At 36.2% G+C, this 26,053-nt stretch overlaps 1 protein-coding gene across 13 annotated transcripts in view; it reads left to right on the forward strand.

The window, feature by feature from the left end:
* Nucleotides 1-26,053, forward strand: part of LOC123504386 (inositol 1,4,5-trisphosphate receptor type 1-like) — a 113,865-nt gene that overhangs the window by 25,381 nt on the left and 62,431 nt on the right. For 7 of the 13 annotated variants that reach the window (XM_045254826.1, XM_045254827.1, XM_045254828.1 and 4 more), the window contains 17 exons: nt 4,045-4,131; nt 4,942-5,202; nt 5,724-5,954; nt 6,170-6,311; nt 7,037-7,120; nt 10,351-10,565; nt 10,744-10,904; nt 12,022-12,175; nt 13,598-13,762; nt 14,884-15,084; nt 15,332-15,432; nt 16,055-16,151; nt 16,810-16,997; nt 17,641-17,796; nt 21,918-22,065; nt 22,318-22,471; nt 24,433-24,750. In XM_045254826.1, coding sequence (XP_045110761.1) covers nt 4,045-4,131; nt 4,942-5,202; nt 5,724-5,954; nt 6,170-6,311; nt 7,037-7,120; nt 10,351-10,565; nt 10,744-10,904; nt 12,022-12,175; nt 13,598-13,762; nt 14,884-15,084; nt 15,332-15,432; nt 16,055-16,151; nt 16,810-16,997; nt 17,641-17,796; nt 21,918-22,065; nt 22,318-22,471; nt 24,433-24,750 — 2,863 coding nt within the window. The remainder of the gene's footprint in view (nt 1-4,044; nt 4,132-4,941; nt 5,203-5,723; nt 5,955-6,169; nt 6,312-7,036; nt 7,121-10,350; nt 10,566-10,743; nt 10,905-12,021; nt 12,176-13,597; nt 13,763-14,883; nt 15,085-15,331; nt 15,433-16,054; nt 16,152-16,809; nt 16,998-17,640; nt 17,797-21,917; nt 22,066-22,317; nt 22,472-24,432; nt 24,751-26,053) is intronic. The other 6 variants (XM_045254835.1, XM_045254836.1, XM_045254838.1 and 3 more) reach the window with 3 other exon arrangements.

Genomic DNA, 26,053 nt, shown 5'->3' on the forward strand with positions numbered 1-26,053 from the left:
GAGACATTGATCCACCGACACTCCAGGTGCACCGTTCAACTTTAGGGTGGAGGGAGGAGTGGAGGGGTGGAACTAAGATGGAGGGAGGCATATACAAAGTTGGACAAGGAGTGACAGCAGTGGATGGAGAGCGAGGGCCTCCACCTGGCGGGCTTGAGACGCTGGATGAGTGGAGGTGGTGGAGATGTGTGTGTGTGTGTGTGTGTGTGTGTGTGTGTGTGTGTGTGTAGGGAGGTGAAGGGAGATGGAAGAGAGGTGGCAGTGATGGATGTTGTTGAAGGTAAGGAATAGGAGAGATAGTAAAAGAGAATAATAATGTCATTCGTGATTAAAACTCTCTCTCTCTCTCTCTCTCTCTCTCTCTCTCTCTCTCTCTCTCTCTCTCTCTCTCTCTCTCTCTCTCTCTCTCTCTCTCTCTCTCTCGCGATAAGACAGCTTCCTGCAGCACCACCATTCGTTGAGACAAAAGACAGGACTTGATTACGTTGTTCGCCACATCCTACCTCCCTGCCTGGCTCCACTCCCTCCCTCCGTCCCTCCGTCGTATACTTATCCTGCCCCACATATTCCCTCTCTTCCACCACCATCACCACTTCCTCCTCCTTGCTCCGTTTCCCTGAAGTCGCCAGTATTGCTTTTTTACGAGGATAAAAGCGTGAGGGCGTGTGGTGATGTACTGTGTATGGCTGTTGGCTCCCTCACTCCAACGGTAGAGTTTTATCGGTGTGAGAGATAGGATGGATGGAGGGATGGCTTATTGTTATTATTATTGGTGGTGGTGTATTTATGCCACTTCACCAGGTGCTTTTATCGCCTCTTCCAGGACCTCTGCTTGTTTCATGTGGCTTAATCCCTTCAGTACTGGAATGCATTTTTGTCGTGAGTTTGGGGTGTGATTAGACGATTTTATTGACATTAGGAAAGGTCTATGGAGGTCAGAAGATTAATAGCCAGAGTCTATTTTTAACACCCACTTAAGTTTCTGAAGCTGCTGAATCGCCAAGTAGTAAGCAGAATAAATATGAAAACGCGTCATGATATTGAAGGCGTTAATCGGAATCCTACAATATCTCCCCCTTCCCTCATTTATCTCCTGTGGCACTCTTTCTGGTGGTCTCCGCGATAATAGGAGCGGTGGCGGTGGCGGCAGGCTTATTGTCCCCAAGGGAATCTGATGGCCCAGCCCGCATTTTGAGACGCTTTGCATAAGATTGATTTTAACTTAGGGTACGGAGATGATTAGCCTGTTTCCCTTGAATGTTTTCCCTCCTAACCCCTTGAGTACCATGACGCGTTTCTATATTCATTCTGCTTACTATTTAGTATTTTTATATAGCTTTAGAAACTTATGTGGAGGATTAAAATAGTGAAGACTGTGGCAATTCATCGTCTGCGTCAACCTCCATAGACTCTTCTTAATATCAATAAAATGGTCTAATCGTACACAAATCTCAAGGTAAAAATGTGACCCAGTATTGAAGGGGTTAAGCTATCACTGTCATGAAAGCACCCTTGAAAAACACACTATCTGAAACTTGCCTTGGTTTACAGATGTGGTTGAATTATGTAGCTGAAATGTTCGATGCGCGGCGCAGACTCTCGACCATTCTTAAAATGTTTTTTGCACGTATTCTCAAACACAGTTGTGCTTCACCTCCACTATTTTAAAAGGCTTTACCTAAGTTTACACGAGTTTTTTTTAAGGTGTTTTTACAGTTCTGGAGGTAGATTAACAAGATTTCTTCATTATTAACTGAAGAAACACACTTGATAAACTCGCTATTCATCTCTGTGGTCTTGAAAAATAATCAAGGTGAGATCAAAGCATTTCTGAATACAGTCCTTTGCTCTCTCACCATCACTACTTTCCAAAGGCTCTAGTTGAAGATGTTCATGTTTTTAAGGGTATTTTTATGGTCCCGGTGATGGACTGACAAGATTTCTACGTTATTATTAAGAGAAACTGCCTTGAAAACCCGGCTAGTGTCTCTGTGGTCTTGGAAAACTGCTGTAGTGAGAGAGCAAAGCGATTCTGAATACGGGCGTCACTCTCGTCTTGGTTTTTTAGGAAGTCTTACCACATTATTATTACGCCTCACCGCCCGGGCCCTCTTGCGGCATGCCACTTCCTTTCAACTCCTCTATGAAAGGTTCGGGCGGGAAATATATCGACAAAGCTATCAGAAAGGCCGCGCAGGTGCTGATCTCTGCCACACACTCCCCACAGGTGGCGGTCACACGTGAACACATACAGGGTGACATCTATGAGCAGTGGAGCCTTCGATACGCAGCCATTAAGAGTATACATAATCATAAAAAGAGAAAGGAAAATTGGAGTTGCCCGTCCATGAAGTTTTAATTTTAAAGGGAGTGCAATGAGGCTGTGTTTAACGACTAAATAATGGGTGTTTTGAATGATATAATGGCGCCTCATCTGTTAATGGCTATCGAAACACGTGTCCTTTCTCTCTCTCTCTCTCTCTCTCTCTCTCTCTCTCTCTCTCTCTCTCTCTCTCTCTCTCTCTCTCTCTGGACTCTGATGAGAAGGAAGAGGAAGAGAGGACAGAAGAACATTATTCTCCTCACTTTCCATCTCTGTCTGCCTTCCTCCATGTATGGCATCATCCTCTTACCGCCCCTCTCTCTCTCTCTCTCTCTCTCTCTCTCTCTCTCTCTCTCTCTCTCTCTCTCTCTCTCTCTCTTGAATGGGGTGACCCACTTTAAGAGGCCAACGCAAAGGTCACACTCGAGTCGCGGAGGCTGTGGGTTACTGGTATAGGCCTGGGAGGGGGTCTGAGGGGTGGGGGGAGGGAAAGAGTAGGGTAGGGGGACGGGGGAGGGGTAGGAGTGCTTGCCTGGTGGAGCTTTCTGTACGGCTTCCACTCGTCCGCAGGGAAACAAGAGCTGATTAAAGTCTTGCTATCTTGCCCTTTTAGTCTGTGTGTGTGTGTGTGTGTGTGTGTGTGTGTGGTTATCGAATTTAGTGGTTTGTACCGTAGATGGACTCGTGTTTTCAACCCTAATCCCTCGGCCCCTCCAAACACACACACACACACACACACCCGGTAGCTCAGTGGTTAGAGCGTTGGCTTCACAAGCCAGAGGACCGGGGTTCGATTCTCCGGCCGGGTGGAGATATTTGGGTGTGTCTCCTTTCACGTGTAGCCCCTGTTCACCTTGCAGTGAGTAGGTACGGTATGTAAATCGAGTTGTGACCTCGTTGTCCCGGTGTGTGGTGTGTGGTCTCAGGCACAGGGTCTCTCCTATGTTGGGCCCAACTGACGTCACGATGCTCCTCCCCCAAATGCGTGATGGCTGACCCGTGTGAGAGACCCTGCTCAGGCCTATCCGAAGATCGGAAATAATGAGCTCTGAGCTCGTTCCGTAGGGTAACGTCTGGCTGTCTCGTCAGAGACTGCAGCAGATCAAACAGTGAAACACACACACCCCATTGATTTTTGGAGTATTGTTGTTTAGATATTGCCTAAACTTGTTTCCAGTGATAGTGAAGTGTGTTGTACGGTGCAGGGATCGACAGCCGTTGTGGTGGTGGCTGAAGGCTGAAGGTTAATGCTAATGTTCGTGTAGCTTGAAGCAGATGGTGGTGATTGTTATTATTTGGGCCAGCTCCAGTTCAAAGTGCCATTAGCGAAAGATTGGATGAACCTAACGTCAAGATTGGATGGACCTAACCTCTTCAGTACTGGGACCCTTTTTTCTTTTTTCTTTTTTATTTATTTATTTATTTATTTAATTAATTTTACCTTAAGTGTGGTTATGATTAGAAGAATATATATATAAATTAGGAAGGATTTATGGAGGTCAGAAGATTAATGGCCAGAGTCTTCATTATTCCAATCCCCACACAAGTTTCTGAAGCTGTTTAAAATCACCAAATAGTAAACAGAATGAATATGAAAACAAGTCATGTAAGTGAAGGGGCTAACATTGCATATCAGATTTTGCCCTCATGCTTGTAACTCCAGTATGTTCCTATGTGATGTGTTATGAAGCCACTACACAGCAAGCCTTCTCTTTACACAGCAAGCAGCGGAGACGGAAAAGAAGCAAAATGAGGCTGAAAGTAAGAAGCTCATGGGAACTATCATTAATTACGGAAACACCATTCAGGTCAGTACGATTCTCTCTCTCTCTCTCTCTCTCTCTCTCTCTCTCTCTCTCTCTCTCTCTCTCTCTCTCTCTCTCTCTCTCTCTCTCTCTCTCACATTTCTTGCCATAAATCTCTTTTTTTGGCTTCGCTTGTTTCTATTCATCTTCTTCAATGCTTTTCTTTTTCTCACATTTTTTCTTTTTTCTTCTTTCTCTTTTTCTTTCTCTTCTCTCAAACACCTTTTTTGTTTTTTTCCTATTTTCTGTGTAATTTTTCTTTTTTGTTATCTCTCTCTCTCTCTCTCTCTCTCTCTCTCTCTCTCTCTCTCTCTCTCTCTCTCTCTCTCTCTCTCTCTCTCTCTCTCTCTGCTAAAATGATGAAAATTATAAATGTTTTATTTCCAACATTGAATTTGTGATTGTTTGCATGTGGTTAAAGATGTGAAGAAACCGCTGGAAATGAATGAAGAGAGAGAGAGAGAGAGAGAATGGAGTATGCCAGAAGTGAATGTAAGGATAGGACTAAATGAAGACTCTTGTTATGGTTTTCCTGTAAAGGGGAGTCTAAGAACAGTCTTCAGGTATTGCTTGATAGATTGATAAAAATATGATAAGAAAAACAAACCAAAAATTAAAAGAAGAGAAATATGTATATGTACCTTTTAACAACTCCAATCCCTTGCCTTTGTTCATTCACCATTGTTAGAAATCTTAATGCTTTTTGCTTTACCGTCATCATATAGGTAACATTCTCACTGTACTTTACTCGTATTTCTTCAACACTGACAATTTTCCCTTACCATTTTTCCCTCTTTAATTTCCTATCCACAGCTGCTCCACCTTAAGTCAAACAAGTACCTGACAGTGAACAAAAGGTTACCAGCACTCCTGGAGAAGAATGCCATGCGGGTGACCTTGGATGCTAATGGGAATGAAGGCTCTTGGTTCTACATCAACCCACACTACAAGCTGCGCAATCCTGGTGACCGTGTGGTGGTTGGTGATAAGGTGATCCTGAGTCCAGTGAATGCAGGCCAGCAACTCCATGTTTCCAGTACCCATGACCTCCGAGATCATCCAGGGTGTAAGGAGGTGAGTTAAGGGTACAGAATTATTTGAACTTTATATCTCTTACTCTATATCTCTTTACTGGCTTCTATTTCCCTCTGTTACCCTTCCCTGTTCTTGTCATTATGCTTCTTGATGTTACTCCTTTTCACTGTTCACCTTGTTCTGTTCCCATCCTCCTTGATGTTGTTGTGTACCCTCTTCTCTCTTCTTCAGTTATGGACGAAAGAGATGGTAAAATGTGTCATCCTGAGATGGTTTAAATAGTGTGATTTGGCAGTGAAATCAAGAAAGGGATAGATCTTGCTAGTCTAGAAGAATGATTCACAAGGGAGAGGGAGGTGGTTGAGTATTTGAGAGGGACTAGAATAGGAGAATGAGAGTACCATAGTATACATATAAGATGAAGTAGTATCTGGGATTGAACCACTGAAAACATTTTGTTATGAGTATCCCCTTGGAATACTTATTCCAAAGAAGGGATTAAATTTGATATAGGGAATACGTTCTACACCTTTGCTTATCTTTACCCTTCTGCTCTGTAGGTCAATGTTCTCAATTCCAACACCTGCTGGAAGATCTCACTCTTCTTGGAGCACCGGGAAAACATTGATGGCATCCTCAAAGGTGGTAATGTGATCCGCCTGTTTCATGCAGAGCAAGAAAAGTTTCTGACAATGGACGAGTACAAAAAGAAACAGAATGTTTTTCTGCGGACTACTGGCCGAACCACTGCCACTGCTGCCACCTCCAGCAAAGCACTCTGGGAAGTTGAGGTGAGCTTTTAGTGACTGAACAAACAACAAATTCTTGTGGATATTTTGAAAGTTACAGTATATTTCAATTTTTTTTTATATTGTATTTTATTACCAATGTATAATTTTTTGCAGGTGAAATATCCTTGGACTGAGTACTTTGTGTGTGTTCTTAATAGTGCATCAGTATATTACAAGTCCACATGGCATCCTAACCACCAATTCTTTCTGGCCAGGTGGTGCAGCATGATCCTACGAGGGGAGGTGCTGGGCTCTGGAACTCCCTCTTCCGCTTCAAACACTTAGCCACAGGTCACTACCTGGCAGCTGAGGTGGATGAGGATCCAACTCCTGATCCCACCCGAGAGAAGCTCAGAGGTAACTAACTAGCTGTCTTAGTAGACAGGCTTGCACAGGGACCAAACATTTACACTACATGGTAGATGTAGACACTGCTGTTGAGGTGCTTGTTACAGCTGGGTTATTGATCACCACAGGTTTTGTGGTGTATGGTGTAGTTGGTGTAATGGTTGCCTATGATTCACAACACTTTGAAGAGTCTTAAATGAGATGTCTTCAGTCACTTTAGAGGTCAATGTGGTTTTCATATGGTGATTATTCAGTAACAAATTGAAATGAGATACAGTATGTTGCAGTTACTTTCCTTTTATATTGAATTTCAGATCAGCATTCATTTGATTCATTGAATACCCACTATGAAATCATCACCGTATGAAAATTAGATACTACGTAGTTGTTTTACATTATTGTTTGAATGAATATTCATCACTTTGGAAATGGTTTCAGTAATTGTATTACTGTTGAGTATTTAAATACTCTTTGTAGAAGAGTTATTGAGCATGACATCAAACTATTATTTATTATCACATTTCCCTTCAATTGATTTGAATATTATAGAAAGAGAGATCTCATCTCAAACTTTCTTTATGTGCACACACACATAATATTGTTTGTTTTATTTATTTATTTTTCCTATTAGTGTATGCCTGAAGAGTAGTGGTGTTAGAGGTGTTTGATGGGAGACCGTGTTCCCTTTGACCAGTCTCTTGGGCACTTTGTCCAACACACTTGTCCCTTTCTAGAGCAAATTTTGAGGCAACAGACCCTTGAATCTGGAAGCATCGACGGGCGGAAGAGAAAGACTGGGTTGTGGAAGAGCTCCACAGGTATTTGTGAATAACCACACACTAGTAGTACTTGCTTTGCCATTCATATCGCTACTATAACAGACTGCAATGTGGTTCTTAGTACTACAGGGCTCCTGCACCATACAGTCATCTTGCTTAGTTTTTATCCTTTATTCTTTATTTGTTTATTACTTATTTTTATTTATTACTATTTTATATATTTATTTATTTTTTTTTTACTTCTCTCTCCTTGATATTCTCTCTTAAAACTGTACTGCTCATTGCAATATCTGATAACTTGAAGTGATGGGGGTGAGGCCTTCTGAGAAATGAAACTGGGATGTCATTTATGAGGGTAGCTGATACTTGATACTCCTTTTCTCTAGAAGTGTGAGATATTTACTTATGTAGGTATATAAGATTATTGTGTGCAGTTTATTTACATTTAGGTGAAAGCAGAATCACCTTGGAGAAGACAGGCCCAAAGTCTTTAAGATGTATGCATTGTCTGTGTCATTGTTTAGTTTAAGATGTATGCATTGTCTGTGTCATTGTTTAGTTTTTGTTATATTGTTTATTCTGATTCATAAAGTAAAATTGGTTTCTATCACATCTAAATATAATACTACAAATGCATTCATATACCTTGGGATATTATTGTTTTAGTTAAGATATTGAAATCCAGACTATAATGTCTTCAGTTATGAAATGTAGGTCATTATGCACCATGATATGATGGGGAATGTAGGTTTTGTTCAAAGCTTAGGTCTTATTGTCATGAAAATGTGAGGCAGAGATATTGAGGTCTAGCACTCTTTATAATATGTCCATATCCTTTCATTAATATATGGCATTTTTCTTGGATATTGTCTGCATCTCATTCAGAAAATGCCATCTTGATAAAGTGGGCGATAATGTTGACTTTCCTCGTTGCATCCTGGCTTATACAGTTTGACTTTAAATTACTGCTTTGAAATAGACCAGACATCCTCCCATATTTACAGTTTTTGGATCTCATACTCAGTGCTGATCATTTCACATTTCCCAAACACTTAAATTTAAGGTGTCTTTTGAAGCACTTTGATTTTGAGGGTTAGAAAACAAGTGATTAACATTCAGAGTGAGTTTCAGTAGGTTAGCTGCTCACTTAGCTATGGGATCAGTTTAGAAGTACAAGTCACCTAGAATCAATGTATGGAAAGTCTTCAGCAAGGTGCATGAGATTGCTGATATTTATGTACAATGAAGCCAGGATATGAATATTTGAAAACCATTGAGAAAGAACTTGCTGTATAGTAAAGGAGCCCTGTAGTGTTATGGAGGAGTGTATAAATCAGAGAACCGGCTGCACCACTCACCTACTTCATGTAGTACTCATGGAAGATGTTAACTTTGTCTTGTGTTGTCTATGAATATATTGATATGTACTTTGTAATATGTGTCAAAGTGGTTTATTTATTAACCACTGTGTATTAAATATTATATTCTTGTCATGTAACTTAAGTATGCTGGTTATAATTTAAATGAAAAAGTGTGTGTCTGTGTGTGTGCTAGTGTGTATGTATGTATGTGTGGATTAATCAGTGCTGCAGTTTAAAGGGAAAAGTATGTATGTGTGTGCACTAGTCAACCTAATTAATGCTTCTATTTGAGAAACTAAATTCCAAGCCTGACTAATTAAGCATCTGTCATATTGCATTACCAGTGAGTAATTATGACAACCATGGATTGATCATCTTTTATGAAAATATAATGAAGTCTTCTTTTGTCTCTTTCTCCCAGCATGAGCAACTTTGTTTTAGTGTCTAAGGGAAGCAGTTGGCCTGGGTAGGAGAGGCTAGTCATAGATTTGATGTAATGGCTATATGTATTATGTAGTGTGAGGAACTTGGGTGGAGTGACAGAATGAGGAAGTGTGTAGGAGAACTGTTGTAGGAATGGTATGAGGTGATCAAATATGTACAGCAGGTTGTGTTCATATGGTCTGATCGTATGGGAAGAAAAGAACAGTGACTGGTGAAGATAGATTACTGGATATGATGTCAATAGTAATAGTAGATGTAGTACCATTCTTATTATTCTAAACCAAAGACAAGTAGTACTGAAGACTGTGTGTGTGTGTGTGTGTGTGTGTGTGTGTGTGTGTGTGTGTGTGTGTGTGGGTTTGAAAATAATCATAATTCATAAAATTTTCATTTGTTTCTATAATATTCTAATTTTTGTTATGAAACACTTGACAAGTTGATAACATGTGATAATTTTTCCTTGATTAAACTTCCTTGTTACTATTATTTTTCTTTACAGAAAAATTTTTTCCCTATGAATATACTACTTACACAAGTACAGATGTGTGTGTGTGTGTGTGTGTGTGTGTGTGTGTGTGTGTGTGTGTGTGTGTGTGTGTGTGTGTGTAAGGAAGAAGATATTGTTGTACATAACATATGGTGTAGAATTTTTCAGAGCAATTTGGCACTTGGTTCAGTCCACATCAGTCTTCACTGCTTCCTTTAGCATAGTATAGACCAGGACTGACACCTAAAGCATGGCAGGACAAGCTTACTGCTGCAGTGGAATCTTTATTAGTGTTTATGTAGCAAGTTTTTTTTTTTTCTTGATATTTTCACTATGCAATAGAAGTTACAAAATTACTAGTTACTTTAGCTCTAACAATTTGTGTACTTGTAATTTTTTTTCCTTTAAGTATGGCTTGACACACCTAAAGTAGCACTCAGGTAAGACAAGTATGATTAGATCCATTCTATTTTCACAGGTTTTCATTATAGAACAACAATATTCTATCAGTGATAATTTGTCTGAATTTTTCTCTTATGTAGGCTGCCACTATTAAGAGCAATTTAATTGTTTATTTATTTTGAATAAGAGGGTCACTGGCCTGGGGCAACGAAGTTGGCAAAAAAGGCCCCCTAGAGTGTTAGACCCAGAGCAGAAGTCTAAAAGGATCATAAATTCATAAATGTCATAAATTCATAAATGTCCCTGTATCACCCCTGTATATCATTATCATGAAAAGTTTTATTCATAATGTGTCCTCTCCTGTCCCTGCACTCTGAGATATATATATATATATATATATATATATATATATATATATATATATATATATATATATATATATATATATATATATATCATGAAAATTTTTACACTGCATTAAGAAGAAAGAAATTGTAAATCTTTTTTTTTTTTGTGTTATTAGTGGATGATTTGATAGTATATACTGTGTTATAAATGATAACTATTTCTTGCAGACCCTTGTGGAGGCCATGTTTATCAGCTCGTCTCAGTACCACTCAGCAATGATATTGCATCTATATTTGAACTGGAGCCAACTACACAGATACGGTTTGATTCCATGGTGCCACAGTCTTCCTATGTCCGCCTTCGCCATCTGTGTACCTGCACATGGGTTCACTCCACCTCCATCCCTATTGACAAAGAGGAGGACAAACCTGTCATGTCAAAGGTACATGAAAGAATCAATGATACTGATACTGATATTTCGTACATTAGTTGATTTTTGGGAAGTTTATGAAATAAATGCTTTCTAGTGCACCACCTTATCACTGAGTGTCATGATTCTTTCTTCTGTATTATTACAATAGCAACTGATTTCTTGCTAATGCCTCTTTTTTATTATTTAGGTCGGCTGTGCTGCTATCAAAGAGGATAAGGAAGCATTTTCTCTTGTTCCTGTCCAGCCTAAGGAAGTTAGGGATCTGGACTTTGCTAATGACGCCAGTGAGGTGTTAGCAAAGCATGCCAAGAAGCTGGAGAAAGGCACCATCACCCAAACTGAAAGAAAGTATGTTTTTTTGTCTCTTTACATAATGTGTAGGCTATTAAAAGGTTTTAACTTGCATAATTATTTATGTCTAAGGGATCAAGATACAAAATGTGACTGTATAAAGCCAATAAGTCTATGAAAGCATGAAAAAAATGACATGGCAACCTTCAGCCTCCCTTCACTACCACCACCACCACCACCACCACCACCACCATGTCTTCCCACACCCTTATCCCCAACCACACCAACACCACTGCCCACCATAGCCACTCACCCAGATACTCCTGATGAACTGGCCCACTTACCACAGCAAGACATTCTCAAGAACCTCAACTCTTTACCTTAATAACAGTTAAACAGGGCACCTCAGAAAATGGTGTCCTCCACATCAAAAACAGAAAGTTATGGGAAATATTTATCTCTGCATCATAAAAGTTTAGTTAGAGTTGTGTCATATCTGAAGAGCAGCTCGTAAATATCTCAATACTGGTTCTCTCTCTCTCTCTCTCTCTCTCTCTCTCTCTCTCTCTCTCTCTCTCTCTCTCTCTCTCTCTCTCTCTCTCTCTCTCTCTCTCTCCTTCCTGCTTTGTTACTCATGTATATTTCCATAAACAATGTCTCTGAAGCACCTATGACCTCATAATCTCATTCTCCTAGTCTGGTTTCCATGGTTCTTTTTACTAGTGACTTTTTTTGCCTTCCGTACTGAATCTTCATCATCCTCTTTAAATATTTCAACAAGTCTTTTTGGTATTGCCCAAGACATGATAAAAGGATGTGGGACAGTTTTCATTTCCAAACTACTCTCCAATGCTTTCTATCATTCTCTGTAATATCTCAAGTGTCCTCTGTATTGCTATTGTGGTAGATGTTATTGATCTCGTAAATTGATCAACTGCAGTGTTCCTTGTGGTTCTGTGCTGTCACCCACTCTGAGTAAAGGTTATTGCAAAAGATAATTTTACATTCTCTACAGAACATCTTCTTTTATTATAGATGTTTAGATTGTGATTCATGGTTCTAGCACATACCTTCCACATCCCTGCCTCCAGAACTTGTCAAAATCAGTCAGTTATTGACTCTTTATTTTACATTGCTCAGTCTCAGTAACAATCTTCTTGACACTTTTTTTCAGGTCTCTCATGCAGTTATTGATAGAACTTGTATACTTTACGGCTGAAAAAGAGCATGAACAAACCAAGAATGAAAATCTGGCTCTTGCTTTGGAGGTAACAAATCCTAACAGAGATAGACAGAAACTCCTACGAGAACAGAGCATCCTGAAACAAGTGAGTGTGATCACAATTGTTTGTGTAAATTTAATACTGTACACTAAGTTTTGGTGTGTATGTGTGTGTGTGTGTGTGTGTGTGTGTGTGTGTGTGTATGCAGATGGTATAATGAACCATGTTGTTCTGACAGGTATACATCCAAGTACACAGTAACAACTTTGAAACATCCAGATTCTGTGGTGGTTTATGGGTTTCATAGTAGAGCAGCAGATCTTGAACTGAAAAATATTATCCATGCTGCATTCCTAGGAGCACAAAATCCTTTCAGAAGCATATAAAATGCTTCTTCTCTATGTAAAGAACGTCTTCTAGTAATCATGCAAAGGTATATGAAATGAAATTTTTCTTAGATTTTTTAAAGCTGGTCTGGACCATTTGTTGTTGTGTTGACAGCTTCTTGCAAGATGGTACACTTTGCTACTGTACAAAATTTGATATACTGTTTCTCAGAGAAGCTGGAACAGTTCCTCAATTGGTTGTTAACTGGATTGTCTAATTATTATAATATGTTCTGTATTGAAAGAAGAACACTTGCATACAGTTATAAAATGATTTAGAGTTACCATGAATGTAACATAGATAATAAATATTTTTCACTTTAAAAATAAAATTAAAGCACTTCAAAAAAGAAAAGAACTTACTATTTCAACAGATACATAATTTTTCTCAATATTCTTTTTTGTCAAAAACTTAATGGAATTGTCTGTAAACATAGAAGAAAATCTTATTTCACAAAAAGAAATCAATATTTTGTACAGGTCCAGACTTGCATTAAAAATTTTGAAAGACGTTATTTCTAATATTTTTGTCAGATTATCAGAATGTGTTCTTATGTAAAGAAGAACCTTCTACATAGTTATGAAATTATTTAGTTCTCAGGAATGCAGCAAAGATAATAAATGTTTTTCTCTTTAAAATAGAATAAAAACACTTATAAAAATTCACCACTCAACTGATACACAATTTGGATATCATTATTTTTCTCCAAACTCTTATTGCATTGTGTGTAAACTTTGTGGAAAATTTATAATCACATTTTTTCCATTTTTCTTTTTAATCTAAAATAAAATTTTAAAAGGTAGGAAAAAATCATGAGAATACATTTTTTACCAAATGATGAATTCCTCTTTACAGTTATGAAATGATTTAGAATTCCTGGGAAAGCAGCATAGATGATAAACATTTTTCATTTTAAAATAAGATTTAAAAAAAAAACTTAAAAATTTACTTTTTTTTTTACTTGTGTAAAGTTATTCTGTGAATTTTCTTTTCTAAATACTTATTGAAGTGTCTGTAGACTTAAAGGAAAATTTTTTATCACAAAAAATTTTAAGATATATGTTTGTTTATTTTATTTATTTATTTACTTTTCCAGTAAATGATAACAGCAACTTATTGATTTATATTTTGTTCACTCAGATTTTCAAGATCCTCCAGGCCCCTTTCACTGAGTATCAAGGGGGAGATGGCCCACTGCTGCGCATTGATGAGCTCAATGATCCTCGGCACTCAGCTTACAAGACAATCTTCCGTTTGTGTTACCGTCTGTTACGACTGGCCCAGCAAAACTACCGCAAAAATCAGGTGCAGTGTGTATAAGAGCCTTAGGATTAATTTAGAATGACTGCAGTGTGAAACAATGAAAATCCTCTCAAAGTAATCATTTAGTGACCATTGCTTTGATTTTTATTGAATTAATTTCTTCTTCCTCTTATCCCTATTCTGTCCAACTCTCTAATACAAGAGTTAACCAGTACTCTCAATCATTCATACCTTTCACTGGTAAACTTTGGAACTCCTTACCTGCTTCTGTATTTCTGTCTTCCTATGACTTAACTTCATGTAGGAGGGAGGTATCAAGACATTTCTTCCTTAATTTTGGCTAACTCTTCACTTTTCTTTTAGGGAACCAGCACCCAAGTGGGCCTTTTTTTTTTTTTTTTTTTTTTATTGCCCTCTCCTGCATAAAAAGAAAGATTATGGATAGATAAATATTTTGGATTTAGTCATAGGATGAAGGAAGCTAGGAAAGTATTTGCAGATATGAATAGACTGAGGCTAGGACATTGAATGAGTGTGAAAAGAATATTGTATGAAGTGATATTAGTGCCTTCTGTACTGCATCATGCTGAGTGAAAGTTATGTGATAGAAAAAAATGGAAAGTGAAGAGAGGAATGGGTGTTGTAGGAGACTAGACAGGACAAGCAGGACAATGTGGCTGGTGAAGAAGATACCAAGATTGTGTATTAGATCTGCACTGGCAAGGTAAATTATGTGAGGGATAGATAGAAAGATAGTGTAGGTTAGGCTTTAAGGGACACTAGAGCATAGTAGAATGAGTGTGACAGACTAACGTTGTAAATACACAAGGAATGATAAGATGTAATCTCAAAGGGAGGTGCCACACATTTATAGTCTTCCATTTTGGGGGCAATGATAGCCTTTGTATATGTATAACGTATTTACCTATTTATTATATCCAGTTCTTTTACGCTTGCTAGATCTGTTTTTTCAAGTCACATTGGATTAAATTATTGTATTACCAAATACTTCTCTTTATAATATTATAATTTGTTTTCTCATTCTTGATATGAAGTGTGTGGACGTGTATGTGTTTTTGCCAAATATTAAATGGATATTCAGCATCAAAGAAGCACTCACCATAGGCAGGAATTGCACTTACTGACTCTTTCTTCTTTTACAGGAACACATTGCACAACACTTTGGGTTTATGCAGAAACAGATAGGCATTGACATTTTGGCTGAGGAGACCATCACTGCGCTTCTCCACAATAACCGAAAGTTGCTGGAAATCCACATTACTGCCACAGAAATTGAAACCTTTGTGGGATTGGTGAGAAAGAATATGCATAAATGGGATTGGAGATTCCTAGACTACTTGAAGGTAGGTGTTACTGTGCTGTATGCTTTATTGTTCTTTATGTTACATTAATTTTTCAAGATTTATTGTGAAAGTTATGTGATATATATTGTAGATCTCTTCTTTTTATTTCTCATTAAAGTTAGTGTTCATGGATGAAGTTGCAACTCACCATTAAAAACTGCTACTAAATAACTCTTCATTCCATACTCCAAATAACATACATGCATAGTGCTGGCAACTCTTCAATGATAACATGACTATATTTCAGGTGTTGTGCATCTCCAACAACCAAGCTATCCCTCGCACCCAGGAACTGATATGCAAGAGTGTTTTTAGTGAAAAGAACAAAGACATCCTCATAGATACCAGGTAAGAGAAACAAAGAGGGAACACTTCAAAGAAAGCCTCTCTCTCTCTCTCTCTCTCTCTCTCTCTCTCTCTCTCTCTCTCTCTCTCTCTCTCTCTCTCTCTCTCACACAACATCCCATCAAAGACCTTATATTATACACTTGTCAGGTAGTGTCTAATATGCTCTGTCTCCTAGATGTACAACACATCTCATCATTACTTGTATAGATTTGGCATGTTTGATTTCTTATGTAAGAGAACCATCCTGAATTTTCACCGTAAGAAATTTGATCCCTAACTTTTTGTTTAAATATTTGGCCGTCAGAACTTGACTTATATTCAAGGAAACATGGCAATTTGTATTTTTGTCCTGTATTTCTGTGTTCAATATAGAAATTAAAAGTTATATTATGAAGTAAAGATGGCAACAGGTAGTAGAGGAAATGACAAACAATAAAATTTTTCTTTGCCTCTCATATTTTAAGAAAAAATAACTAGTGAAAGATCTTTGTCTTAGAATGCTCCATCTACATTATCCTTTTCTTCTATTACATGAAGAAAACATGTAGATAATATTCTAGATCTGCATGTTTGTTGATATGTTTGTAATGAATGATTCTGTCAAGCACTGGGTTTATTCCAGATTGATTGAAGAAGTGGAGACTGAACTTGATGGTTCTGGCAACTTGTGTTCTATTGAAGATGGAGAAGTGGTGATTCTCATGTGGAACAATGGAGAGGTAATGTCTGTCTGTATTGGTTAAGAGGTAGTTGGTAAGTGTAATTTGAATTTGAGTATGATGATCCAATTTTTTCCCTGGATTGTCATTTGTATTTATGGTATTCTGAACATCATAAGCTTGCAGTTTTGTATTTTAAGAACATTAAAAAGTTATACAAGATCTGTCTGGAAAGTATTCAGTTACTTCAGATTTCTCAGAAGTGACTAGAACATGTTTATGAAATTTGGCAACTTGTCATAGGGGACCTTACTCAACATGCATGAGCAAGGACCTTCCTGTGAGATAATTCATTGAGAAGGAAATTAACAACATCATGTGGGACCTGATAGCAGCAATGGTGGCCTAAATCTGTGAGGTTTCAAGATAACTACTAACTGAAGCACCATCAGCATTAGAAAGACATATTTATGCTGATATTAATGACTGGATACTTTCTGGGCAGGCCATATGCATATTAAGTGAGTCCTGTATTTAACAAGAAGATTTAGTTGCGCTGGAATTGTCCACTGAAATTTTTTAGGTATTTGAACATAGAAGAAGCAGACTTTGATTTGACTTTCCAATTGCGAAGTTAATAACTGGAAACGAATAACCTGAATTTCATAGCTTGATGTTAGAAGGAATTGTTCTCATTTATTATTTTATCTCATTTCAGCGTTCCAAGTCGATTGTTGACCTTGCAGAGCGTGCTCGAAACCAGAATGAGTCGGAGGGAGGTGAAGATCGGCTCATCTTGGAGTATTATCGGCACATGCTGGATCTGTTTTCCAATATGTGTCTTGACCGTCAGTACCTTGCCATCAAGCCCCTGTCACCACTCCTCAAGATCAACCTCATGCTAAAGTGAGAGAGAGAGAAGAGAGAGAGAGAGACAGAAAGTCATTTAGTTTCAGTGTCTTGTTTGTGTAAATAGATTACTAAGTTTGTCTCCTAAAGCAAGACTTTAAAATTTGTTTCAAAGGGACAGTGAGAGAGAGAGAGAGAGAGAGAGAGAGAGAGAGAGAGAGAGAGAGAGAGAGAGCTGGACAGACAAAATATTGTAACAAAAAAGGTTCAGAAACTATTTGACCATGGCACTCATACAAAATGTTTCCTAACTAACAATCACAGAAAGCAAGCGTATATTTCTAGTTTATCATTTTATCAGTTTTGTCATCTTTTAGCTATTTCATGCCACACACTTTTTTGCTCCATTTTAAACTTTCTTCTGAAATGTGTAATTTCCTTCCATGTCTTGAATTTTGTTTTATTTCTTTTGTGCAGTACTGATTTTTAATAAGGGTTGTCTGTTTGCATTAGTGCTAATCATGTCTCAGGTCTGATGTTTCTTAAATAGATGCATCAAAATGCCTTCAAGATGATGCTGTTAGATATTTTGTGTTAAAATATGAACATTACCTTCAATTCTTTTTTGTAAATGAAGTAATGCTTTCATTATGATGTTTACAGTTTTTGTCATTAGGAACAATTCTTTTTTTCCCTGCAGGTGCATGGAAGAAGATACGCTGACCTATGACCTGCGTGCTGCTTTTTGTCGCCTGATGCTGCACATGCACGTGGACTGTGAGCCTCAGGAAATGGTCACTCCAGTCAAATATGCACGTCTGTGGTCAGAGATACAGTCTCACATGTCCATCTCAGAGTGAGTAATTATTTTTCAGTGTGGATGTTTTAAGTGCAGATATAGAATGATGTCTGTCACTATAATATGGCCTACACAGAACATTCTAAATTATGACTTTGTCTTATCAAATCATAATCAAAATACACTGCCATTGTCGTTGTGGATGTTATTATAACAGGTCATTCGGCAACATTACTGACTTTAAGTTGAGCTGCACTCACTTTCCTTTTTTAAATAGTAAGGAAATTCAATTAATTATTCACTAAATGCAGTCTGTGTAGATTATTAGTGATTAAAAGCAAGCTTGTATATTAGACTGTTGTCTTATTATTGATTAGGAGTTATGGAATGTATTATACAATTGATTACAAATATGGAACGTGATTTTCTATGTGATTGGGTGATGTTGGTGACAGGCTGCATGAACAATAGATAACCAAAAGGAACAAACTTGAAAAGAATTATTGCATGCTTGAAGAATGGAAAGACAGCAGCAGTAAATGAGATTATGGTTAAGATATTAAAGTACGAAGAAGAAACTGATTGAATGAATGTTTAAGATTTTTAGCATTGCTTAAGAATTGATAAGAGGAATGAATGAGTACACTTGGAAGCTTTTTAAAAGAATGCAGATGCATGTGTCAGGATAAATAACAAAGGAATGAGTAGTTTTGGATTACAAAGCAGTGGAGGTTGCATGCATGATGTCTGTGTGGATATTTTTATCTAGTATGTATGAATGGATTGATGAAAAAGAACAAAGCAAAAGTTGGTAATGGAGTGAAGATGTGTATAGTCAACGAATGCAACAGTGACCAGTGTCAGAGTTCATTGTATCTTGGATGACACGATCAGCTCTGTTCTTGTGGTGAAATACAATGTGTTCTGTTCATGCTATGGTATTTTGTAGGGACAAGAGAAGTTTTAATAACTGATCATTGCAAATCCTATTGTTTAGTCTAAACAGTTGCTCTGTCAGTATGAGGTTGGCAGTCTTTGAAAGGCAGTGCAATAGATTAGGGCACATATTATTTTTGTTGTGTGAGTTTGAGCTTCCTGAATGTTGGCATAAGTATTGCAGATGCTGGGTACTTGTTGTGTAAAGTTAGGTGTCATTCTCAGAGTTCTTAACTTCATGGTTTTGAATGAGGCGAGAGAAAGAGAGGGGGAAGTGTAAGGGGAAATATGATTATTTATTTATTTTCAATATTATTTCTTGTTTAAGTACATGGAGTTTGGTAAGTTTGCAGTAAGTTGTATATACATTAAGTGTATTGTTATCTTCCAAGACAATTATTAATGCCTTTTGTTGATGTTGCTGGTGATCTGTTTTGCTGCTTCAGGACCAAGCCACTGCGTTGGTAAAGACATCAATTTTAGCAAAATTTTAGTAATATTTATGCTGCTCCTCTGCTTGTGCCTGTGGAAGCACTTTTTGCATGATGATTTTTGTTTGCATTCTGCATGTGGGTCAAGCATTGCAAACATGCAAATATGTGAAGGTGGTATTAGTAGTGTTAAAAATGTATCTATCTGCCTTTGCTTATCAATAATGCCACTATTAATATGGCAAATGCTACAAGACTGGTTTGATAAGATATTACTAAAAATTATAACTTTTATCATTTTCAGATTAGCTGTTACATACTCTAGTTGTCATTATATGAATTTTCCTTAACAATTGTATTCCTTTCATATACTCAGAATTAACTGTAATTTTTCTACATAGCATCTTGCATTTAGATTATAGTAACTAGCTATTAGCTCATTGCTATATTTTGAAATACTAAACTGAAAGATTTAATAGTCTGCTGCAAAAGAGGACTGCTAAAGACAGTATAAACTGTTAGCATTTTTTTTTTTTTTTTTTTTTTTCTCTCTCCCTGAAATATAACCACACAGTTGCTGTGATGACTTGGCTGACAGTCAGACCTACCTGAATAAACTTTATATGCTTCTCTTAGAATATAAACACCAGGATCCTTTAATGACCTGACTGACGGTCAAATTTACATCAGACTAATCAATATTATTAACGCAATGCTTGTTATTTTGTCTTCTTAAACTGCAAACTGTAATTATTAATAATTGCATATTCTTCATTGATTTTTATTAATAGTTTTCTAGTATATATATATATATATATATATATATATATATATATATATATATATATATATATATATATATATATATATAATTATTTTACAGGTTATTGATTGCATATTTATTCACTAAGTTGGCTCTAAATGCTTTGCTATGATCTCTAATAATTCTTTTAAAATAAAATATATAAATATTTTGTGTATCAACATCTTGTGGAAATTTATATTAAAGGTGTCAGTCAAATTAATTCAGTGTATTGGTATTTTTATTAATATACAAGAAATTTCTTTTCTTTTCCATTGATACATGTTATTTCTTAGACATTTAACATTACAAGTTGATTACTAAGGATTCTTTTGCTTTCACTGTTCATTATATTAATTTATTTATTATTTTTCATATAAATCTTTAACTTTTAAGACAAACAGCCAAAATTACTTAGAATAAAAAATAAATAGATGAAAATGAAAATAACTTGTTTCACCTATTATGAATATTGTTAGACTTTTAGCATTTAACAATTATCATCACTGCTATGTGTTCTTACTAGCCCATTCAGTCACATTTAAGTTTTCATTAAAATAAAAATTCTTTGTGCCCAAATTTTAATTATCTGAATATTTTTTAAATAACCATTTAGACTGATATAAGAGGGTGTAATCTAAATAAGCTACTGTTTGCATATTTCAGTATTCATTTTCATTCTCCATCTTATTTTGCATGCTTGAGAAAATGCAACTTACATGAGTTGTGTTGACAAACACATTTGTGTTGAGTGGTTCACTGATCACCATGTCACTCCAGACATCTGAAACTTTACATTCCTGCTCATCTTCTCCATTGTGTCTGTTGTGCCCTGTCCATCACCTGTCATATAAGATGAAGTTTTTAGTGACTGTAAATCAGTCCAATGCACATGATTATTTATTGGCCATAACATATGCAAATTTTGCAAGAATTAAAAAGGATATACATAATTTTAGTTTTGTGTATTTTTTTATTTATTTATTTTTTTTTTTACATAGAAAATGGGTAATATTGTGATGAGATTTCCAGATAAAATGCTTAATGCAAAAAGGTTTTTGACTTCTAATTGTCCTTGAATGTTGTGATATATGCAAGACTCCATTGTGCATTTCAAATGAGGTTTGACTGAAGTATTATGACCAGTTAGTGCCTCCTTTCTCTCTGTAAATGAAAGACTCATCTTAAATAGCTTGGATTTAACTTCCTATCAAAAGAATAATCAATATTAAATTGCCCAATATCCTGTTACCTCCCCTTGCCTCATTGTTCTGCTACACCAATTTTATGTTCACATTTGATCCCCAGATCATGATACACAGTTAATACTAAATTTCCTCCATCAGGATAGATATATTATGTCACATATATATATATATATATATATATATATATATATATATATATATATATATATATATATATATATATATATATATATATATATATAAATGGATTTATAGCAGTGAAAATAATTCTTATATGTACTAATTGCATGTTAAAATGCATTGTTGAACCATTGCAGCTCCATGACTTGTGTGTGATTTTGGCAGTTTGAGAGGTTTATGATTGATGGTTTAAGGGGGCCGTCCTATTGGAGAGGGATGGCGAGATTGGAAATGTCACCTACGCTAATGAATATCTTTATATGTAAATCATTCTCTATGTCCTCCAGATTATTGCTTCTGTTACATTTTTAAATAAATCTATATATGGGATTTTTTATTAGTATTTAATGAGTGTTACATCTACACATAACCAAGTTGTATTGAAGTGAAGGGCTCATATTCTCTCTCTCTCTCTCTCTCTCTCTCTCTCTCTCTCTCTCTCTCTCTCTCTCTCTCTCTCTCTCTCACACACACACACACACACACAATGTGGATATTATTATTTATTGAAATGGGTATTTTAATCTTTGTAAATATATTACTCTGTGATTTAAGGCAAAATTTGTTAATGCATGATAAATATATAAAGTGAAGGTTGGCTCAGTGTTATGGTTATTGCAGCTACGACAAACATGCAGCAGTGCACAGTGCAGAGGCAGCAGAAACAACCTTTAAGGATGTGATAAGTTTTGTGGAGGAATACTTATGCAATGTTGTGGACAGGATGTGGAGCTTCTCAGACTGTGAGCAGAACAAACTGACATTTGAGGTAAGAGTTTTATCATATTATTTTTTGGTACAGTGAAAATTTAATGTTATTTTCAATTCATTAATTGTCAAGAAATATTGTTAATGTTTTGTGAAACTCATTACAGTCTTTTGTTGAATTTTACTACAATTCATGTTGCCAAAATTTTTATCTCTCTCTCTCTCTCTCTCTCTCTCTCTCTCTCTCTCTCTCTCTCTCTCTCTCTCTCTCTCTCTCTCTCTCTCTCTCTCTCTCTCATTTTTTACTTTTTAGGTTGTGAAGCTGGCTCGATACCTCATATATTTTGGCTTCTACAGTTTTAGCGACTTGCTACGTCTCACCAAAACACTCCTTTCAATACTGGACTACTCCTTTGACACTGAGTCCAAGTACTTTCCCAATAGCCATTCCCAAGCTGTCTTGAGAAGTAAGATTTATTCTAGTTCTGTATGACTGGCCAGAGTGGCTTTGGGCAAGGATGTGTGTTTGGTGAAGGTTGAGCCAGTGTGGTGTGGAAAGCAATCACCAGTTCAAGAAAAAATATGGAAAACTTGCAGAATTTCAGATGAATGAGGTGTAAACTTAAAAATGGATATTCAAGTTTCTATTTTTCTTTGCAGTGTTTTATTTTCTTTTGTTTTGCTTTTTCCTTGGATGCTGCATACTTCCAAAATGCAAAAAAAGGCATTTTATCATATAAATTGGTTTTGTTATATTATTTATTTATTTATTTTTTTTTTTTTCTTTAAGTGTGTGACACCTGTTCTTAAGAATTCCTCTCAAAGTCATGATAGAATCAATGTCTGAAAATTTGAATTTAATTGATTTGAGAAACTTACTTCATATAGCACTTGTATGTTATAGCATATACTGAAATACGCAGGTAATTTATTTTAATTCCATCAAAGTTAAATAAAGATAGCAAAACCTAAAATTACATAAAATACATATATTTGCACTTTATTTTGCCTGAGTTTGGTAGGTAGTTACATGTGCCATATATCCATATAATATTAAAAACTCAGCACTAAAACTTCCTTGTTGAGAGAAAGATAGCAACTGCCCATCTTGGCTTTAGTTGCCTTTGCCACTGCAGTCCCTTACTCCCATCCAGTATTTATCATTTACACATGCTATACTCTTTACACATTTCAGCTTGAAGATTATTAATTTCTTATGTCTAAACTCTCTTCTTTCCATACTCCTTGCCAGCTCATAGCAAGTTGAATTTGAGGATTAGCAGATCAATTTTGGTTTTAACCTTTCATGTTTAGCAAAAGATAGCAAATAACACTCTCAATCCTTCACATACTCTGCCAGTCTGTCAGGCCATTGTATAGTATTATCTACATTTTTACTGTGTATGAGGATTTTGTTAAGGTAATTTACAAAATGTATAGGGAGACTGGATTTTTTCCAGCCCTTGTCATTCTTTTAGTGAAATATTTTTTTGGAGGCAAAGACCAGTGACTCTTTAATTTTTAGAGATAATCCTGCTTTGTCTTTATTATGCAACATTTTTTCACAAATGTTTTATGTTGTTGATAAAAAAAGAAACATTTGTTATGAAAGGTTTAACACTGTATAGTAAAAGCATAAACATATTTTGGAAGATACTCATACAACCACAGGAAAGGTTTCAGTAACAAAAAAGACATTTGATATTTCAAAACACCATTCAAGATACACTCTGCTTCACACACTTAATCTTAAATGCTTCCATAGCAGTATACAGTTGTGTTCTTTCATTAGTTAGTTATATTGTTATTTTACCATTGCTTGGCTGATGGCACATGCTTGTGTCATTAGTTTTGAGCCATTTAGCTATCTGTTGAGGTGCAAATCATAGCCAGTCCAAAGAAGCTGCACAAGTGTTAGGAGATGGGCGTAAAGGGAATGGGATCAGGAAAGACTACTCATCAAAATTAAGATTTGATGTGATTTCAAGTCTCATAGTTCAGTTTCTTTTCTTTTTTTTATTTTTAATGAAATGGGAGTGCCAGATCATCATTATCATCATTATTTTCATGATCATCACCCTGTGTTGAAATTAATTCTGGCAGACATAAAGTGCAAATATTAGTTAGAAACATACCTTGGAGGATCCTATTAAAAAAGAAATAATACACAAATGCAATGCACTATTTATGAAAGTGAAAATGAAGGTGTTACATTCAGCTTAATATGTATCTATGATATTAATCCTCAAATTACTGACTGACTTAGATATTCAGCATGCTAGAAACTGCAATAATGAATACTAGTTGGCTTGGCTTTTACAGAAGAAGTTGATTGTAGTTGTGAGTGTATATCTCTAAGGCTGGTGCCAGTAAGTTAGTGTGCTAGTTTACATCCTTGCCATCTTATTTTCTCACATGCTGCAATTAGAAGATGCTACTAGTAAGGAGGAAGAACTTAAGCCTGATCAGATAAGTATGTCCTCAGCCACTGATAATTCTGTAGCTCAGAGTGCTCCAACCAGTGAATCTGAATCCCCATTAACTCCAAATATTGAAGTAACAGTTCCTTGCAATAGTATCAGTGGAGCATCAATGAGCACAGGCAGTAGTGAAACAGTGGCCAGTGTTAGCAGGGCATCAGAAATAAAAAGTGATAAGAAAGTCACTGATAAAGGAATGGAAACCCCTGTTGTGCGATCAAGGTCCCCTAGTCCCAAGCCCTCCCCCAAGAAATCTGCAGAAGGAGGTAAAGCACTCTAGGTAGCTTGATTGTAGTTTGCATCACATGCCTTCTGTTGCTTTCCTGTCCAAGTCACTAGTGCAATGCAGTGTGAGTCATAGGTGAGGGGTGATATTGAGTTTTGACATATAGGTACTGCTACATTTTATTATCACATGAGGAGGATTAATTGAGTGACTTTTCTGTTGTATGTTGTGTATGCAAGGGCTGGCATGTGAGGTCTTTGTCAAGATGTATTACTTTTTATTCTCATTTTATTCACATTTCTTTAGTTTGATTTAAGGGAAGTGGAATATGAAGACTCACGAGATGATTTTGTGTTTCATGTAATTTTGCTTAACATTGTTTTACCAAATGTTTTAGTTAGCATAAATGTAAATGCTTAATTATGACTTAGGAGCTTTCTTTGCATAGTGATGAAATGGAAGAATAGGATCATTCAGATAGAATTGTATAATGTTTTACAGTTTTGTGAAGAACATGTTTTGCAGTTCTTCATTTTGAGACTTACTGAGGATTACAGGTTTTGCTTTCATTTAAAGTTGCAGCTGGATGTTACATTTATGAATTTTTGTAGTACTTGTTTAATATGTTTTTTTATTTTATTTTTTTATGAAAAGCTTTTGCTAATATTTAATTTGAGAAAGTGTTTCTTTATTTTCTTGTATCCCATATATATATATATATATATATATATATATATATATATATATATATATATATATATATATATATATATATATACAGTGCTTACTTCAATTTTGTGAGTTCAAATTTTGCGATACGCCAATTTTGTGACCAAGGACCAAAAATTGTCATTTTAAAAATTTCCCCATCTTGCTCCTTTCTCCCGGTATTGCGAGTGGTGGCGGGGGAGAGAGCGTTCCTGCAAATTATATATTACTGTATTATATAGGCAATATTTTATTAATTTTTTCATATTTATCATATTATACTATATTATTATCATATTTATATTATATTTATCATAGTTTGGTGGTTTTTGGCTAGTTTTCATAAAAATCTGGCGATAATTCAACGAAGCTCATCTGGCAACACTGCCCCGCTCCCTCCCGCCTTCCATTTGTTTACGTATACTTCCAAGGAGTTCTCTCTGCAAATTTGGAGGAATCTTTGTGCTCGACTTTGTGCGACATGGCGCCACCAACCAAGAAAAACATTAGGCTGACTTTGGAACAGAAGATGAAGATAATTAAGATGAAAAGAGATGGAAAAAGGAACTGTAATATTTCCAGAGAGTTTGGTGTGGGAGAATCAACTGTGAGAATGGTGTTTAAAAACAGTGAGA

The sequence above is a fragment of the Portunus trituberculatus genome, chromosome 16 (assembly GCF_017591435.1).
Source record: "Portunus trituberculatus isolate SZX2019 chromosome 16, ASM1759143v1, whole genome shotgun sequence".
Classification (NCBI taxonomy): Eukaryota; Metazoa; Arthropoda; class Malacostraca; order Decapoda; family Portunidae; genus Portunus; species Portunus trituberculatus.